This window comes from Lathyrus oleraceus, chromosome 6, assembly GCF_024323335.1.
Source record: "Lathyrus oleraceus cultivar Zhongwan6 chromosome 6, CAAS_Psat_ZW6_1.0, whole genome shotgun sequence".
Lineage (NCBI taxonomy): Eukaryota > Viridiplantae > Streptophyta > Magnoliopsida > Fabales > Fabaceae > Lathyrus > Lathyrus oleraceus.
The window spans coordinates 415,437,292-415,456,475 of record NC_066584.1 but is presented as its reverse complement, the minus strand read 5'-3'; the positions used below and the strand labels follow the sequence as shown (position 1 = coordinate 415,456,475).

At 37.2% G+C, this 19,184-nt stretch overlaps 1 protein-coding gene across 1 annotated transcript; it reads right to left on the bottom strand.

The window, feature by feature from the left end:
- Positions 1-12,421: 12,421 nt before the first annotated feature.
- On the bottom strand, positions 12,422-16,852 carry LOC127091988 (ras-related protein Rab7). The gene is made up of 7 exons (XM_051030748.1): positions 16,613-16,852; positions 16,486-16,512; positions 16,054-16,153; positions 15,795-15,941; positions 14,856-14,936; positions 14,611-14,756; positions 12,422-12,829 (listed from the first exon to the last, which is right to left on the bottom strand). The coding sequence occupies exons 1-7, from the start codon at positions 16,663-16,665 to the stop codon at positions 12,763-12,765; spliced, it is 621 nt and encodes a 206-aa protein (XP_050886705.1). The 5' UTR covers positions 16,666-16,852; the 3' UTR covers positions 12,422-12,762.
- Between the last annotated feature and the right edge of the window lie 2,332 nt (positions 16,853-19,184).

The window sequence follows — 19,184 nt, the reverse complement described above, 5'->3', positions numbered from 1 at the left end:
TAATCTAGTACTTAAATAGAGGAGGAGCTAAGAATAATTCTATGCATATTTAAACAAATAAATTTCAATCTATTTCTTAATATATACAAATCTAAAAAAAAATACATTCAATGTAATTTTGAATATGTTCAAATTTATAAATGGTTCCTTTTGATAGTGCATTTTTAACATTAAACCGAAAAAAAAATACTTTTAATAAACTCTTTTTTAAGATGTGAATTGAAAAACTTCTTATTATAACAGCTGCGGGTGATAAGCGAGTCATGATGGCAAAAAGGCTTCAACAGAGGACAAGAAACATGGGTGGCTAATGGCTTGCACGATGTGAATGCGGATAAGCATAAGGGAATTACTTTTGAATATTGCTCATGCATTCTAATGAAAAATTAATAATACTTATTAGAATTTAGAACTTAACGATCGGATGTCTAAAAAGGCAACTAAAGAAAAGTATCAAGACTCAAGTCAGACCATAAAAGAATATATAGGGAGGTTAACTTCCTTCTTTCTTTTCCGGAAGTTAACTTTCCTACGTGCTTGAGTCTTATAATGCGTCAAACATTCATTCTTCCTTCTTTTTTATTTATTTTTAAAGAGTTTACTCAAAATTTAAAATAGAGTTAGTGAACAAATTCGTCTTTCATCATTTTTTAAACTTTCTCGTTACTTCTATTACATTGCATTGAATTGAAGTCTGAGACATCAAGCTTCCTCTACCCCACTCCATTCAATAGAAAATCATCGACTTCTCACATTCAATAAGTCTTTCATTTTTTTTTTAAATTTTGATGCATTAGTTTGAAGTTAAACGCACAATAAGTTGATGTTGTTACATTATGACGCATAATAGGCTGTTTACTAAGGCATGCATGTTTTTTTAAAGTTTGATTTTGTCACATTTGGGCATTGCTCTGTTTCTTCGTTTTCTGCTTGTAGAAGAATACAAAAGTTAACTTATGTTTTTTTTTGTTTTGCAATGCAAAAGTTAATTTCTGAATTTTGTTGTTTTGCTTTGTTTTTTGATTTATTTATTTATATTGTCTTCTGAGTTTGCCTTCTCTGAATATGATATGATTTTTCAAATGTAATTATAGGTAAAATATCTAATAATGTTGATAAATTGATGCATGGTAAAGTTGCTCAACATGCTTCTGTTCGGAGGAAAAGAGTTGGATCCTCTCATTCAGCTATTGCTACCACTTCATTCAATGTCGAAACATCATCTTCCAGAGTTCATGTGTCTCCGACATCGTCCTCCCGGAGATATGATTACCCTCATGTTGTCCCTATTGCCCCAGAAGTCCAACATGTTGTTGTTGTCCTTGATGTTTATCCTGGATGCCCCTTTGACAACTCACTACTTTGTTTGTATGCAAACCATATTGCTAGGCACATGTGAGTTGGAGAGGTAAAATAAATCTGTATTTATTCTTTTAAACATATGTGTTATAAGATTTTTACATTCTGATCTTGATGTAGTTTTTTACAGTACCGTGAGGCATTGAAATGTATCAATTACGGTAGAAAGATTGTGAAGCTTCTGCAGCTTGATAACCATGTTTTACGAAAGTCATGGAACTATTTGGGCTGCAAGATTTATCCAGGATTATGTATATTTTTATTAACCATGGTTTGTTAGCTACTTTCATCGAGAGATGGAACTCAGAGACATCTTCATTCCATCTTTCAATCAGTGAGATGTCCATTACACTTAATGATTTGTCATCTCTCCTATATCTTATAATCAAGGGGAGATTTTTAAAGTACTCCAGTCTGACTAGATCTGAGACACTGGATATGATGGTGCAATATTTGGGAGTTGACCTTGGTGATGCCAAACACGAGATGGATGACTATAGAGGATGTCGTGTCAGTCTTGTATTTCTGGAGTGGCTATACATATACCACCTTGATGTGGAGGTTGATGTTGATGGTGATGATGCATAAGTAACACATCATAAAGTATGTACATTGAGGTTATACATTTTGTATCTGGTTGCCACATCCATATTTGTGGACAAAAAATGCATATTATGTCGATGTCGTCTATCTTAGATACTTCATTGACTTGGGGAGGCTTCATGAGTACAACGAGATGGCCTCTTGTTTGATTTACCTGTACTCCAAGTTAGGCGAAGCTTGCTAATGGAAGACTAGACCGATGAAAGCCAAGAACACTCTATTTACGGTAACATATTTCCACCTTTACTATTACTAATATTTCATAACAATTGTGCTTCGTCATTGCTAATATTCATTTGTATCATTTTCAGGCATGTATCCTCTAGCACTTTCCACGCCTCTCTCGCTAAGCATATGTTGATGACTAATGTGAGAATTTGCCATGTGCTTGATCCTTCATCCCGCTTTGAGGGAATCAAGCAACCGAGCCATTCAAAGTTTATTTTGACTGCATCACGATAGATGATATAAACTTCACACCCTACGACGATCACTATGAGACTCACCCATTCGATGACATATCCTTCTACTCTAGATGGCTTACTTGTGGGTCATGACTAATGTATCAACATCTACATGGGTGAGTCATTTGCTAGTTTGGGTATTTATAGGGTATTCTTAGAGCCTTTGCCGTTATTGCTCTTCCCACAATATGTCGCATATATATATTTATGAGATATTTGCGAAGTACCTTGATCATCTGGTCCCAGAGGATGTCCATAGTGTTCCAGCTCCTCATTCATGGAGTTCTGGATTTCGCTACAGCCAATGGTATTTTTAGAGAGTCACATTCTTACATGACATCAGAAGCAGAGGGAAAGTCATATATGCCAACTCATTAAGAGATATTAGAGGAGAAACATGCTAGGGCTGATCATCGTTGATGTGTTACCAACATGTCAGCGTATTATGGCTATTAGGTGAGCGGGTATAGTGAGATGAGAGTTTCTGGAAGGCACACTTGGGAGAGAAACTGTAGAGACTATGATAGTCGAGACACGAAGTGCCTTGCAGTACAGGAAGCAAAGGGGGAACCAGGGGGCCAAATATGCCCAATAGTTGAATTTTTCTTTGATTTTGATCATTTGTATTTCAACTTTGTATTTTGTGAACAATGTATGATTTGCATTTTGATTGAATTGCATTTGTGTATGATTTGATTGGATTATATATAATATTTTGATTGTATTTTGTGATCAATGTATGTTTGATTGAATTATAGAGTTTATTAAAATGTGTCAAATTTATAACAAAAATATTGCCCATAAAAAGATTTATTATCCTAAGGATTAATATGAAAGTTAACTTCCGTAATATTCACTGAATTGTGAAATAAATGAGTCAAAAATGTGTCTTATGGATCAACCTGAAATTTAACTTACGAACTCACCCTTCCATAACACGAAGGTTAACTTTCGTATTATATTTTGACAAAATGAGAGTGATTCTCTTATAAAGTATTTTGGTGTGTAGGTTAACTTTCATTATTATAGTAATGACATTTTCGAGTTTCTTAAGGATGTGAGAAATAAATTTTAGGGTTCTAAAGAAGGGGATCAAAATGTTGCACAAAGACAAAAGAGGAAATATAAGGATGCATATGTCATTTCAAAAAATATATATAGTCTATTTTATATATAAAAAGAAAAAATTTGCTTCCCTCCTTTTTTTTGGCAAATTTACCGAGATAACCCACTTTTTCGAAGAAATTCCCAAAATACCCCATTTTTCAGCAAAATTCCCAATCTACCCCACTTTTAGGAGGAGGCGCCAATTGGATTGGCGACCCCTCTTAAAAACTACAAGGAGGCGCCAATTGGATTGGCTAGGGCACCTGCCCTAGCCAATCCAATTGGCGCCTATGTGTAATTTTTTAAGAGGGGTCGCCAATCCAATTGGCGACTCCCTTACAAAAGCCTCAAATGAAAAAACCTCCAACATGAAAGTTGTAGATCTTTTCAAGACAATGAATTTGGATATAAATTTTGCATCATTTGGATTTTTTTTTTGAGAAAGTTATGGGCAGTTAAAGTTGGACTTCTGAGTTTTTCAACTATTATCTGACCTATAATGTCTTACATTATTTCATGTGTTTCTTTTAGAGTTATGAATTTTTGTCCAACATAACAACTGAAGTAGACATCTTAAATTTTCCAATGCACTTGGTCCCACCTCAAAATAATTAAAAATGAGTGAGTTAGGTCCCTGCAAAGTTGACCCAAAATTAGGGTTTCTGTCAAAATGACCTATAATGTTTTGAAATGAATGATGAGCTTCCAAGTTTCAAATGGATTTTTGATGAACATGAAAGTTGTTCATATGGCGACTGCTGTTAAAACTTGAATGGAGGCGCCAATTGGATTGGCTAGGGCAGGTGCCTTAGCCAATCCAATTGGCGCCTATGTGTAGGTTTTAAAAGAGGCGCCAACTCAATTGGCGAGTCCCTCATAAAATGTCTTTTTTGTCTTATAAATAGATGCGTTGTGTGACCTATTATTCCACAACTCATATAATCATTTGGCTATCATGTTTGGTGTTCGTCGCCGATACGGTAAGGTGATTTATGCGAGAGACAAACCTCAATTGCTGATGTTGTTTTGGAACATCACCACGTTAGATCAACTGAAGAGGGAGCTGGTTCGATGGTTAGACGGGAAAATACCAGAAGGGGAAAAAATCAGAAGTATTGAGAGACTTGACATTATCTTTGGTTGGGTGCGAATGAAGACCGATAAGGATGCTAGGGAAATGATGTTCGGTCAAGACGACATTAATTTGATTGTTGTAATCAGTTAGAATTATTTATGTTTTCAGATGTTTTGTACTGTTGTTGGTTATGAAACTCGTTGTAACAAGAACTTAATGATATATAATGATTGATTGTTACAGAAATACAATGTTACAAAAAGCTTAAGATCTAGATAAAATGTTACAAAAAGCTTAAGATCTAGATAAAATGTTACAAAAATCTTAAGATCTAGATGATGCTCCTTGACTGGGACAGTTGTTTTTGTTGTGTCCTGGTTGACGACAGATACTACATAATCTTATCATTTTATCTGTGGAATCCATCTCTGTTTTGATACGTGTGCTGTTTGGTCTTCCTTTCTTCTTTCTACGCATCTCTTCATTGTGCCAAACAATATCTCCTTCATATGGAGGCTAGTAATCCTCCATTGGTAGTACTAAAAAGCTTTGACTATATACATTCATGATGGTGTTGGCCTTGTACACATCAGATAAATGGGTGTAAGCGTCTTGACGAGTATAAGCGCATGCTGCAATGACATGGGAGCAAGGTATGCGGAAGGCCTGAAATTTTCCACAATCGCACCAACTTCTGTGTAGTCTAACAGCGTAGGCTAAATTTGGTCTCCCCTCGTTGTTGCCCATTGTTTCCTGGACGCTGAAATTTTGTCTATGACGGTCAAACACTGTTACAGCGTGTGTCGTAGCTTTGATGCTCTCCTCTTTCATGACCTTCATGCAACACTCACTGAATACTTGTCCGGACATTAACACTGCACTCCATCTTTCACCTCTGGTTGCGAACATAGAAGCCAACCTATAATAGGTTGATCTTACCAAGGCGGTTATCGGCAGATTTCGAATCCCTTTGAAAACCCCGTTCATGCATTCCACAATGTTTGTTGTCATGTGGCCCCATCGACAACCACCATCAAATTCTCTTGTCCACTGCTCTACTGGGATGTTATTTATCCATCTCCCCGTGTCTTCATTAGACAGTCGAATCTCATCACGATAATATTGAAATGACGGTTGAGTTAAAGCATACCCAACATTCACCACCTTCTTGTGAAGATTCTTATCTTTTATAGCACGCATGAAGTTTTGTGCAATGTGTCTGATACAGTAGACATGTGTAGAAGGAGGATCATGCCATCCGTTGTCATGGTTGTTGTAGGCACTTTCAATGGCAGCATGTCTATCTAAAATCAAACATAGATTGGCTTGTGGAGCGACATGCATTCTGAGATGTCGAAGAAAGAAACCCCATCCACCAGTCGTTTCACCTTCAACAAGAGCAAAGGCAATGGGAAATACATTGTTGTTACCGTCTTGTGCAACTGCCATGAGCAAAGTACCCTTGTATTTTCCGTATAACCAGGTGCCATCAATTTGCAGGAGAGGTTTGCAGAAAGCGAAACCTTTGATGCACGGGTCAAATGCCCAAAAGAGACGGTGAAATATTCTATTACCTGTAGCACATGTTCCGTCTGGCATCATTGATGGCACTGTCTCCAGAATTGCCACAGTTCCTGGGACATAAGTTTTTAGTGCCCATAAAAACCGTGGTAATTCCTTGAATGAATCCTCCCAGTTGCCGAAAACCTGTTCAACAGCCTTTGTCCTCGCAATCCATGCTTTCTTGTAAGATGGAGTATAATTATATGTTGTTCGGATATGGGATATAATTATACTCACCTTCACTGATGGGTCTTTATTTACCAATGGCAGAATGTCTTGACATATCAAAGCTGTGCTCAGTTTACGGTGATCTTGTTCAACGTTAGTTGCAATGCAACTGTGTGGTGGGTCTATTGAAGCGATCTCCCAAGAGTCATTTTTCTTCTTGTAAGATGCAGCCAAACGAAACTTACAAAGCATGTTACGACATTCGATAACATACCTTCTAGAATCAGTGCGTTTCACTGTAAAGTCAACAAAGTTGTTCATGTGGAATTTTTTTATTGCCAAGACACATTCTTCTTTGGTACGAAACATGTCTCCCACCTTTAATTCACCTACTGGTCTCGGATACGGATTATAGAAGACACTGTCGGACGTTTCATCGTCGTGAAGATCCATATTTGTCATATGTTGAGGAGGATTGTAGGCATGACTAGGAGGTATTGGTGGTGGTTGAGCCTCATCTTCATCGTCGTTGTTCAGGATGTGATCAACCTGTATCTCAGTCTCCTCTTCTTCTTCATCAACAACGTCGACTTCTACTTCTGCTTCTGGGTTGAGTTCATCTGACCATTGTGCATCATCTGCAGCATCTTCACCAGCTGCATCCTGAACGGTTAGTTGAGACTGTTGAGACGGTATACATGGTTGTAGAGTAATGTACAACTCGATACAATCCATGCCTGAATGTTCATGACTAAGAAACATGTTTTGAACATCTTCATCGTCTCGTATCTTAAGGGGGAAAAACTTGCATTGACCATTCTCAAAAAATATAGGATTTTGATATGTCATTTTGACACAATACCTGATCCTATAAAGGATTGTATTCTTTTTTTCAAATGCAAAAAGGTTGCATTTCTCTTCATCGTGACTCTTATGGTATCAGTGTTTCTAAAACAAAAACCATGAAGCTCAGACTCAAAAGTTTCACTGTTGCAGTGAACGTTGACACTGTATAATGATGAAGATGACATTTTGGAGATGAAAACTATTTTGCAAGTGTAGATGAATGTGAGTGAAGTGTGTTGGATGTTGATAGTAAGATACTTAAATAGATGGTATCAGTGTCTCACATGCTAGCTAGTTCTGAGATGATGTGTCGGACATTGAAGCTACTCTGAGATAATGTGTCAAGCATGCAAGTCAGTTCTGAGATGAGGTGTTTGTCATGCAATACAATGTGAGTTGATGTGTCAAGCATGCTAGCTAGTCATGAGTTGATGTGTCTGTCATGCAAGTGTGAGTTGATGTATCAAGCATGCTAGCTAGTCAAGATAGAAGTGAGTCTTCAGCATGCAGGATACTAGAGAGCCACGTGTCTGAGATGATGTGTCAATCCTGCAAGACAGTGTGAGTTGATGTGTCAACCAGGCAAGCTATCAAGAAGTGACTCTTCAGTATGCAGGAGACAAGATAGCCATGTGTCGGACATGTAAGACAGTTCTGAGATGATGTGTCAGTCAGGCAAGACAGTGTGAGATGATGTGTCAGACAGACAACCTATCAAGAAGTGAGTCTTCAGCATGCAGGAGACAAGACAACCACGTGTCGGACACCTAAGATGGTCAGACATGATGTGTCAACCATGCAAGCTATCAAGAAGCTAGTCATCAGCATGCAGGAGACAAGACAGACACGTGTCAGACACCTAAGATGGTCAGAGATGATGTGTCAATCATGCAAGCCATCCATAAGTGAGTTGTTCAGCATGCAGGAGACAGCAATGCCACGTGTCAAACATGCAGATGGTGGCGCCAATTGGTTTGGCGCCTACACTTAAGGCTTGTACATGGTCGCCAATTTGAATGGCGCCCCCATGGAGTCAATCCTCGAAACCAAGCATTCAGAACTAGCCTTGCATGCATGTACCCTATGGTGTCGCCAATTTGAATGGCGCCCCCTCATTATTATTGTACATGGTCGCCAAATGAGGTGGAGACACCATGCAAACACAATTTTTTATGCTCTCCCCCATTTGCCTATAAATTCATCCACTCTTTCAACAATTCTTCCACACCAACATTCTCACTACTTCATCTACATTACTTCTTTTACAATTTCATCTTCAACAAAATCTTCCAATTTCATCTACACCAACTCCCCAACAATATGTCTTTACTCACAATGGGCGAAGCACACAAAGGAACAGTTGCAAACATCGCAACATACGTAAGTTTTTTCTTATACTAATTTTTTATGTTTCATCTCCACCAACCCCATTTTATTTTGAAATACCAACTTAGTAAAGTGTTATATTATTTCTATTATAGGATGTATCAAGGTTTCGAACTCGAGTCCACGAATTTGTCCCAATGGACCCGATGATTCAACCTTATGTTGAACTCGCCGGTTTTGGTCACATTAGCAAGATTATGTCTTGGCCTATAGATAACAAGTTCATTCTAGCCTTATGCAAAAGATGGAGGCCAGAGACACACACATTTTGGTTTCCAACCGGTGAGTGTACCGTGACGTTAGAAGACGTCTACATGCTTTTAGGACTACGAATTGAAGGCAAAGCTGTTAATGGTAAGACCAACTATGCAAACTCAATTTGCATGGAGCTTTTAGACACTGATTTGTTAGATGATAATGCTAGAGGTCAAGGTATACTACTCTCACGCCTAAAGTCATATTATAATAGTTTATATTTAGATGAGCATTCTACCGAAGATGCTCGAATAATCAAAACTAGATGTTACATTATGTTGTTACTAGGATCCTTTTTATTTCCCGAAGGTAGTGGTTCTAGCATGCATATTATGTACTTACCTTTACTTAGACATATAGATAGAATAGGTAGTTATAGTTGGGGATCCGCATGTCTAGCCTATCTCTATAGTTCGTTGTGCAAAAACTCCCACAAAGACACATCGACATTTTCTGGATGTGCTGTTTTGCTACAAGCATGGGGATGGTCAAGACTACCGTCTCTAGCACCGGTCAATAACAACCCCTTCACTTTTCCATATGCAAAAAAGTAAGTTGTTTAAATTGCTATATCTTTACTTACTTCCTTACAGTTTAGTACCCATAACTAATTTATTTTAACTTTTTGGTGTAGATGGTCGGCACGTGGTATGAATTACAGCAGATGTCCGAGACACTGTATTACTCAGTATCGCAACCTGTTGGATCACCTTCGACCGACAGACGTAAGCAAAATAACTTCATTAATTCGTCATATTATGTTGACTTTTTCTACATTCATTTAAATCCTATCGTCTTTAACATTTCAGTTCATTTGGCGTCCATACCTTAATATGGATCATGAGCATCAGGTCAACCCTGAAGACGCAGCCGTATGGACAGCATGCACACTGATAATACGGTTCACAACAGTGGAGATGCACAACACCGATCGTGTGAAGCTGCAGTTCGGTATGGTCCAGAATATCCCAGACCCCCCAGCTAGCCTAGGAGAATGACATATCCGTAAAGTGAACGGCCAATGGAACTACAACCCTTGGCAAACCTTCGCAAGATCAGAGTGTCGCAAGTGGAAGCACCGTCATGACCATGTCTTAACTGACGCAGTCATGCCAAATGAGGTAAAACCAAGTCGTACTTATATGGCTTGGTACAGATCGATTGGATTTCAATTCATCGTCGATGATATGTACCTCTACGACCCACGCTAGACAAGTTACACACAAGAAGGATCAACATCTAACCCCCAACAACATTCTCAGCCCGGTTACTCACAACCACCTATCCGTCAAACTTTCCGTTCCACAAACACACAAACATACAACCAAAACATGCCATTCACCCAACCCCAATACCAAGAACATCCCCCATACCACCACCAACAAATGGACCATCAACCTCAGACCGAACATCGCTTCGCACCCACACCATCACCCTACCAAAGTCGCCTTAGCCAAAACACTAACCGCCCCATCACCTACCGTAGCCAAGAACCCCAAACATCACAATACCAAAACATCCCACAACCATATCTCTTCCAAACACCCCAGCAACCTTTCCAACCTTTCCTAGACCCATCATTGTCACCCATGTCTCCCTTCAACCGTCTCGGTCGCCCATCCATGAGTCAACCACACCCCAACTTCTCTGGCATGGGTCATGAGCTCAGCTACGCCGGTACACCATCATTGAATACTGAAGACTATGCTGAGTTGGCTGAATACCTCAACGGATCTTCTCCTGTAGGAGGTAATGACGCTCCTGGACCATCAGATGAACAAACACCGGTGCAGAATCGTCAACGTGGGTTAGGGCCAAGGGTTAGGGTAGCTAGGGGATGTGGGACCGGAGGTCGGTTAGGTGATCCCGGTCATCACCATTAGGATTCTTTGTGTAAAATCCAAATTTTATTAATATCAATTCGTATTATATGAAATGTATCTTTGTGTAAACTCCAAACATTAGGTTTCTTTGTCTAAACTCCATTTTGGCAAAATTCACATACACGTGTTTTGACTGAAACTCCATTGAGATGTCTACTTAAATTGTTATGTTGGACAAAATTTCATAATTCTAAAATAAACACATATGATAATATAAAACATTATAGGTCAGATAACAATTGAAATGTCAAAGAGTCCAAGTTCAGGTGCCCATACCTTTCTCATAAAAAATGCAAATGATGCAAAAAAATTGTCCAAATTCATTATCTTGAAAAGATCTAAAACTTTTATGTTGAAGGTTTTGTCATTTGAGGCTTTTATCATTCAAACAGAAGGGCTTGAATTTGGTCCCTTTTGGCAAAATTCACATACACATGTTTTGACAGAAACCCTAATTTTGGGTCAAGTTCGCAAGGACTTAACTCACTCATTTTTAATTATTTTGAGGTGGGACAAAGTGCATTGGAAAATTTAAGATCTCTACTTCAGTTGTTATGTTGGACAAAAATTCATAACTCTAACACAAACACATGCAATAATACAAAATATTATAGGTCAGATAACAGTTAAAATGTCAAAGAGTCCAAGTTCAGGTGCCCATACCTTTCTCATAAAAATTGCAAATGATGCAAAACTTTAGTCCAAATTCATTATCCTGAAAAGATCTACAACTTTTATGTTGAAGGTTTTGTCATTTGAGGATTTTATCATTCAAACAGAAGGGCTTGAAGTTGGTCCCTTTTGGCAAAATTCACATACACATGTTTTGACAGAAACCCTAATTTTGGGTCAAGTTTGCAAGGACCTAACTCACTCATTTTTAATTATTTTGAGGTGGGACCAAGTGCATTGGAAAATTTAAGATGTCTACTTCAAATGTTATGTTGGACAAAAATTCATATTCCTAAAAGAAACACATGAAATAATGCAAGACATTATAGGTCAGATAACAGTTGAAAAACTCAGAAGTCCAACTTCAACTGCCCATAACTTTCTCATAAAAAATTCAAATGATTCAAAATTTATATCCAAATTCATTGTCTTGAAAAGATCTACAATTTTCATGTTGGAGGTTTTTTCATTTGAGGCTTTTTTAAGGGAGTCGCCAATTGGATTTGCGCCTCCTCTTAAAAATTACACATAGGCGCCAATTGGATTGACTAGGGCAGGTGCCCTAGCCAATCCAATTAGCGCCTCCTTGCAATTTTTAAGAGGGGTCGCCAATCCAATTGGCGCCTCCTCCTAAAAGTGGGGTATTTTGGAAATTTTCCTGAAAATTGGAGTATTTTGAGAATTTCTTCGAAAAAATGGATTATCTCGGTAAATTTGCCCTTTTTTTTAATAATCTGCCCGATAGGACATAATGCAATATTTAATGAATTACCTATATGCAGCACCTTATCCAATATCTTGAATTGATTGAGCCAATCCAAGTTGGCTTTTTAATCCTAAGCCTACATTCTACACACCTAAATTATTAATCAGTCTTGTCAGCCTAACTCACATGACACAAGTCAATATCATATTCATTCCAACAATGATTCATTATAGTCCAAATTAAATCAGACCAACCTTACCTCTAACATTAACGGTTCAAAAATTCGAATAGTAACTTTTACTTCCAAAACAATAAAAAAAAAAAATCAACTATGTGAAGCACCGCAAAAATTAATGTCTAGTATATATCATTCAAACAATATAAACATTCCATGCCAAATCTCAATTTGAACACCAAAGAAAACAAAAAATTACTACACTTTAAACCTATATACTAATTCGTGGTAAATCAATTGAACATGTTTAATTGTTTTTGCCTAGGAGAGTGCAACATTCTCAAACTCATACTTCTCAAAACAAGACTACTATCAAAATGGGAACATCAAGGCACACAATTTACCCACACAATCATGGCATATAGTGTACACTATATGATTAAAAAAAATTTAAAACACAGCATTGAGGGGAGTGTCTGAAATTATTCAGTATTTCAATTTCAGCATGCACATCCACCACCCTTCTGCTCATTCTCTTGAACTGCCTCCGGAATCCCTTGAAAATATCTGCAACAATTCAAATTGAAATAATGCTTTAAGAACTCAGAAAAGCAACTATCTTCACACAACTCAATCAAAAATTAAAAGGTCGCATATGCCAAGATTTGAGACCCCAAAAAAGAAGAAATTTTTCGTAAATACACATGCAATTTGTAAGACTAAAAATAGAGTCATAATGAGTATTTCTTTCTGAATCTATTTTATTTAGAATCTTCTCAATTTGTTCTTTAATGTTGACTTCCGGTATAGGTTGCTACTAGTTTACATGAATTGTGCAATTGGACCTCAATTACAGTTTTAATATCAAGAACTTCTTCACTACGGATGTTTGTAATAAGATTTTTTCTTACAATTCCTTTCAAGTTAGATGCATATAGCTTTCAAATAGAGTCTTTTGAAGATGATTGGATTTCTCCATCATAGCTTTTGTTGGAAAGAAAATGGGTTAAATGCCTCAAAGTTAGCAATATCATTGAAATATCAATGTCTTTCCGTGTATATTTCAAGCCTTCCCATTTGGCATTTGCCAACTTCTCACCTTTTCCTATGCATTTTAATCTTTAGAACCAATAACTCTTAATGTTTTCATAGACTTCACTAAATCATAGACAAAAAATATAAGTTAAAAGAACAAAGATTGTGTATTTTATGAGTATAATTCCATCCCAACTCCAGACTAAGCATCGGTTGTCTACAAAATGTCATTCCACCATTTCCATGCAAATCCACTGCTTCAAAAAGTTTGGTGATGAATATTTTATCATGGAATAATATTTACAAAGTCAATAGAAGTTCACCTTATAGTTTAAGATGCAACTACAACTCTTTGAGTAATACAGGCCTATTTGAATTGAGCAAAAGAAAATGGGAAAAGGTGACAAAAGCAAGTTCCCACAGTATGCTTGAAGAGAGTGATTATGATGATAACTTAGAGACACTTAACCTATTTCATGTGAATGGCAGTTAGAAGACAAACCATCTTAATCAAAATATCTTCCATAAGGATTTTTGAAAGACCGCCTATTTTGGGGGGAGGGGGAGAAATAATATACATTAAGTAAAAAAAACTTTTAAAAAAACCAAAGCAGGTACCCTGCAAAGCAGAAAAGTGAACCATCTTCTATTTTCTAACACTTCATTGACAGTTAAACAAAGAGTGCCAGTAGATGCGCATGCACATATAACATGTTACTCACGTAAACCCCACATAGAACTAGCCTTATAGTCAATGGATGTGTTAGGCAGCCGACCCCATAATCTTACTAGTGATCTTATTAACATTCGTTAATCAAAAATCTGCTAAGGGAAGAGAAAAAGCTGAACAGTTGGCTCATGGCCTATGGTTTCGACGGGCTAGAAATTATATCAGCAAGGGTACGAAGCTGAGGTAAAAACCCAGTTATGGGGAAGTGAAGACTATGTGACTGGGATATTTTGTATCGGTAGTGACGAGAGAGAAGTTATTTTTTACCATTTTGAGTGTTTTTAGCTTGTGATCTGAACGAGAGTCTTCACTAAGGAGCATTGTTCTGGTTATATTTGTTTTCCTTGGAATTTTCCATAGAATACACACTTATCTTCATATTTCTTTTTTGAGTTTAAAATAGGGTGGTACAAATATTTAAACAAATTAAAGGTTCATACCCGTAGATTCATAATCATAGTACTATTTCTTCGCCTAACTTAAATTCATAATCATCGTAGTATTTCTTCGCTTAACTTGACGTATATAATACCACAACTTAAATTTATATGACATGATAACGTATATGTGCATGAAAACTTACATGTCCTGTTCATGCTCATTGGCCAGGGCAGTCTTTGCAATACACAGGAATGCAGCATCAACATTGTAATCTTCTTTTGCAGATGTCTCAAAGTATGGAATATTCGCTTTTGAAGCACACCAGTCCTTTGCTTTCTTCTCAGAAACCTACATAAACGATAATGATATGAATGACATCATATAATCAGACATCTATGATCACATATGAAAACTTAAAAAGTGTGATAATATCTGCTTAGTGCTTACCACTCTACTATTCCCACCATCAATATCAATCTTGTTTCCAAGCAATATAAATGGAAATGTCCTTGAATCAGAAGGGTTTGCCTGTCACAATGAGAACATAAATTTTAATGCAAAAGCTTATATAGGAATGTTTAATACCGGTATATTTTATATAAAAGTGAGACAAATCCAATCATGTGGTGGTAGGTTAATCAATATATGGATTCATTGTATGTATAAGTGAAGATGCTAGGACATAATCTAATCACTAAGAGATAGAGCATTAGAATAAGGTAAAAAAAAGATGAATGAAAGAACATAAGTAAAATATAACAATAGAAACTGGTATTCTTATTAGAAAGAAATACGTATAAACCCCAATTTAGAAGATAGAACACTGCAGAAGGGTCTACACCTGCCAATGCTCAAATGGCCCAAGACTTATTTACATGTCAGAGCAGTGTTATCAAATGGCGTGCTATGGCGGATATACATGGCGGTTTTTGGGCTCGCCACAATGGTAAATATTGGCCGATATTGCGGGTTTTTCCGCCATAATCCACTATACTGGCGCCGCAAAGCGGTCAGTATGACGGGATTTCGGCTCTCTGCCATCGACAACACTGTGTCAGAGTAACAAGAGTAACATGTCTTGTTTCTCTAACTATCACATCCCTCTCAAGTCTCAATTACAAAATTGACCTAATTAGCACTTTAACAAACTAGCAAAATCTAATTCCCTCAACTAAAATAGATATATCATAAAACAATACTAAAAAACTTGTATTTTTTATTCGTTTGCTGATAGCAATATTCTGACTATTTGTAACTTAGAGTACGAGCTACAATAACTTTAATGTCTAGTGCATATCAAGAAAAAACTACAAGCAGGACCAAAAATGCAAACTATCACGCAAACCACAAAACAAAAGTGGTGTTTAAAAAGAAGACAGGAATAACCTGTTTGAGAAACTCCTCGTGCCAGTTGTCAAGGGAATCAAACGACCTCATGACGTTCACGTCATACGCAAGAACACAGCAATCAGCTCCTCTATAAAACGCAACTCCAAGACTTTGAAATCTCTCTTGTCCAGCAGTGTCCCATATCTACCAATCAGACCATACATACAAACTCACTCAAATAAACAACATTTCCACAACATTCCCAAAATATATAAAAACAAAACATACAGAAATACCATTGAAATACGAAACTCACTTGTAGAGTGACGAGTCTGTCGTCAATTTGGAGTTCTTTAGTAACAAAATCAGCACCAATTGTAGCCTTATATTGCTGACTAAACTTGTTGTGCACATATCTAACTTAGTTAACGATCCTCAAAAACTATAAATCCCAATAAAGAATTAAATTGACCTCAAACACAAAACTATAAACGAGTCAAACCAGATGCTTGAATCCAAAAAAAGTCAAAACTTTCTTCATAAGTTACACCAATAAAAACAGTAAAAATTGATTAAGGGAGATCCAAACTAATTACCACCTAAACATTAATTAACAACAACCAATAGTAACTTAAACAAAAAATAATAAACAAAAATCGGTGTTTAAGCGAGTTCATTCCTTGATAAAAAGCTATAAAAACCGATGAACGATTAAGCATAAAATCACGAAACCGGCGAATGAGGATACTGATTCATCAACGAGGTTTTTCCAACCCTGGCAATGAGAATGAACGAAAAGGCATGAACTCAAATTGATACAATTTCAAAGGATGAAAAAACGGTTTTGAAGCGAAAAGAGGGAAAAACGAACGTACCCACTATCGCCGAGGACAATAACCTTGAGCAAGGTTCTTCTGCGCAATGACATAGCTGGTTACCGTGGGGGTGCGGGGAATTGATGAATTGTTTATGCGTTGTTCTGCTTTTCGGGTTGATGATGAATTGTGTATTGGGTGTGTGTCAACTTCGAGCTCAAAAGGGGAAAAGGATCGCATTATTCCATCGCTTTCGTAAGCAAAGTTAATAATTGTTTCTTAAAGTAACTATTTATAGAAGAATGATAATAAAAAAATCAAGATAACAAGAAGTAGTTTGATTTTGATAGGAGAAAAAAAAAAAGTAGAAATACTAGTAGTTTTTATTTTGAGGTGGGATCTATGGTGCAAAGTGTCTTTTATAAAATTATTACTAGATGCTGGTCCATATTGTTATCATCAATGTATTTTAGTAGCAATGTGATTTACTACAGGCCGATGCAATTATGCGTTAAAGTTTGGAAACGAGTTAGGGGTAGTGCGGAGTGCACGATCGTCGAGCCAACGTATAATTGAATGTGAATAATTGAAACGGGGTTCCAAGGGGCGAAGCCCCTGGCAGGGTGCGGGGCAGTGCCCCGTTCAAAATTTTCTTTTGAACAATTGAATCCTTTCCCAACCGACGTAACCGTTTCTGAACAGTTGCGTCTTTTCGGTTTCTGTTATTGATCTCCTATATAAGAAGTCATTTGACCTCAGTTTAAAGAAGAACGAAACCAAACTTTCTCTCTACATTCCTGAACATTTCTCTTTGCCAGAAACAAATTGTTCTTCAAGAATTATCCCCACAAAGATTTCGTGAACCCAGGCAAGAATAGGGTCGAAATACTTTGTTCGGAAAGTGTACGAACACGATTCTTCGAAGTTATCCAGGATTATCATACCCGATTCTCTAACAAACGAACAAAGTATTTTCTGATAATCATGGCTGGAGGAAGCACTGTCAAGGAGATGACTACAAACTTCGGAAAATTGGACAAGTTTCAAGGACAAGACTTCAGGCGTTGGCAGAAGAAGATGCATTTCATGTTGACAACGTTGAAGGTGGTGCACGTCCTGTCTACACCGATTCCAGAACTTCTGGAGGAAGACACGGTTGAAAATCTGAGACGCAGATCAAAATGGGAGAACGACGACTACATATGCAGATGGCACATTCTTAACGGTATGTCTGATCCCTTATTTGATATTTATCAAAACATAGAATCTGCAGAGGAATTGTGGGATTGTCTCGAATCCAAGTACATGGCAGAGGACTCATCCAGTAAAAAGTTCCTGGTAACCGATTTCAACAATTACAAAATGGTTGAATCAAGGTCTGTCATGGAACAATTCAATGAACTCCTCCGAATCCTTGGACAGTTCACACAACACGGATTGAAGATGGATGAAACAATATCTGTCTCAAGCATCATAGACAAGTTGCCTCCTTCGTGGAAGGATTTCAAACACAATCTGAAGCATGGAAAAGACGAATTGTCTTTGATCCAACTTGGAAGTCACTTGCGCATAGAAGAATCTCTAAGAGCGCAGGAGGATGACAAAGGAAAAGGCAAAGAAATTGATGGACCCTCGGTTAATATGGTCGAAGAGGGTGGTAAGAACGGTAACAACAAAAACAAAGGAAAGAAGCGTGCTTTCAAGAACAATAAGGGCAGTTTCGGTGCTAACAAGAAACCGAAACTAGAATGCTGGAAGTGTGGCAAAACAGGTCACTTCAAGAAGGATTGTCGTTCCGGCAAAAAGCATGATAACGCGAATGCAAGTGGTTCAGGAAAGGGGTCTAAGGACCAATCCGAAAACCAAGGTCAGAAATCAATTCGTGATTTGAATAGTTTGATTAAACATTCGGTTTCACTAAATTCTGAAGCATTCTATGTGCAGGATGATGATATCGCGTGGTGGATTGATTCTGGCGCTACAACACATGTTTGCAAGGATCGTTTCTGGTTCAAGACTCTTGTTCCAGTGGAAGATGGTTCTGTCCTCTACATGGGAGATGATCACTTCGCTCCCGTTGAAGGCAAAGGAAACGTGGTGCTAGAATTCAGTTCTGGAAAGACTATTACTTTGTTTAATATTTTGTATGTTCCTAAACTACGTAAGAATTTAATTTCAGGTCCTGTATTAAATAAGCTTGGATACAAGCAAGTGTGTGAATCCGATAAATATGTTTTATCGAAGTCTGGTGTGTTTGTAGGATTTGGATATTATAATAATGGTATGTTTATGATGAATTTGAATGGAGTTCCTAATGATTATGGTTCTGTATTTATGTCCTCTTCGAATGTTATCAATTCATCGTTATGGCATGCTCGTCTAGGACACGTACATTATAAAAGAATGCATGAAATGTCTAAAGATGATTTAATTCCTGTTTTTGATAAAAAAAAAATGTAGAAAATTGTAAAACTTGCATGTTAACAAAGATCACTAGGCAACCTTTTAAAAGTATAACAAGGAAATTTGTCATTCTTGAGTTGATACATAGTGATTTATGTGATTTGCATGCTACTCCATCATTAGGACATAAAAAATATTGTCACTTTCATAGATGATACATCTAGATTCT

Bases quoted from the DNA above. Each gene is read 5' to 3' on its own strand.
- LOC127091988 (XM_051030748.1), bottom strand. From the start codon at position 16,665: ATGTCATTGCGCAGAAGAACCTTGCTCAAGGTTATTGTCCTCGGCGAT. The intron at 15,942-16,053 runs GTGAGTTTCGTA...TCTGATTGGTAG, and splicing joins ACAGACTCGTCACTCTACAA to ATATGGGACACTGCTGGACA. The intron at 12,830-14,610 runs GTAAGTTTTCAT...GAATTGTTGCAG, and splicing joins AATGAGCATGAACAGGACAT to ATATTTTCAAGGGATTCCGG.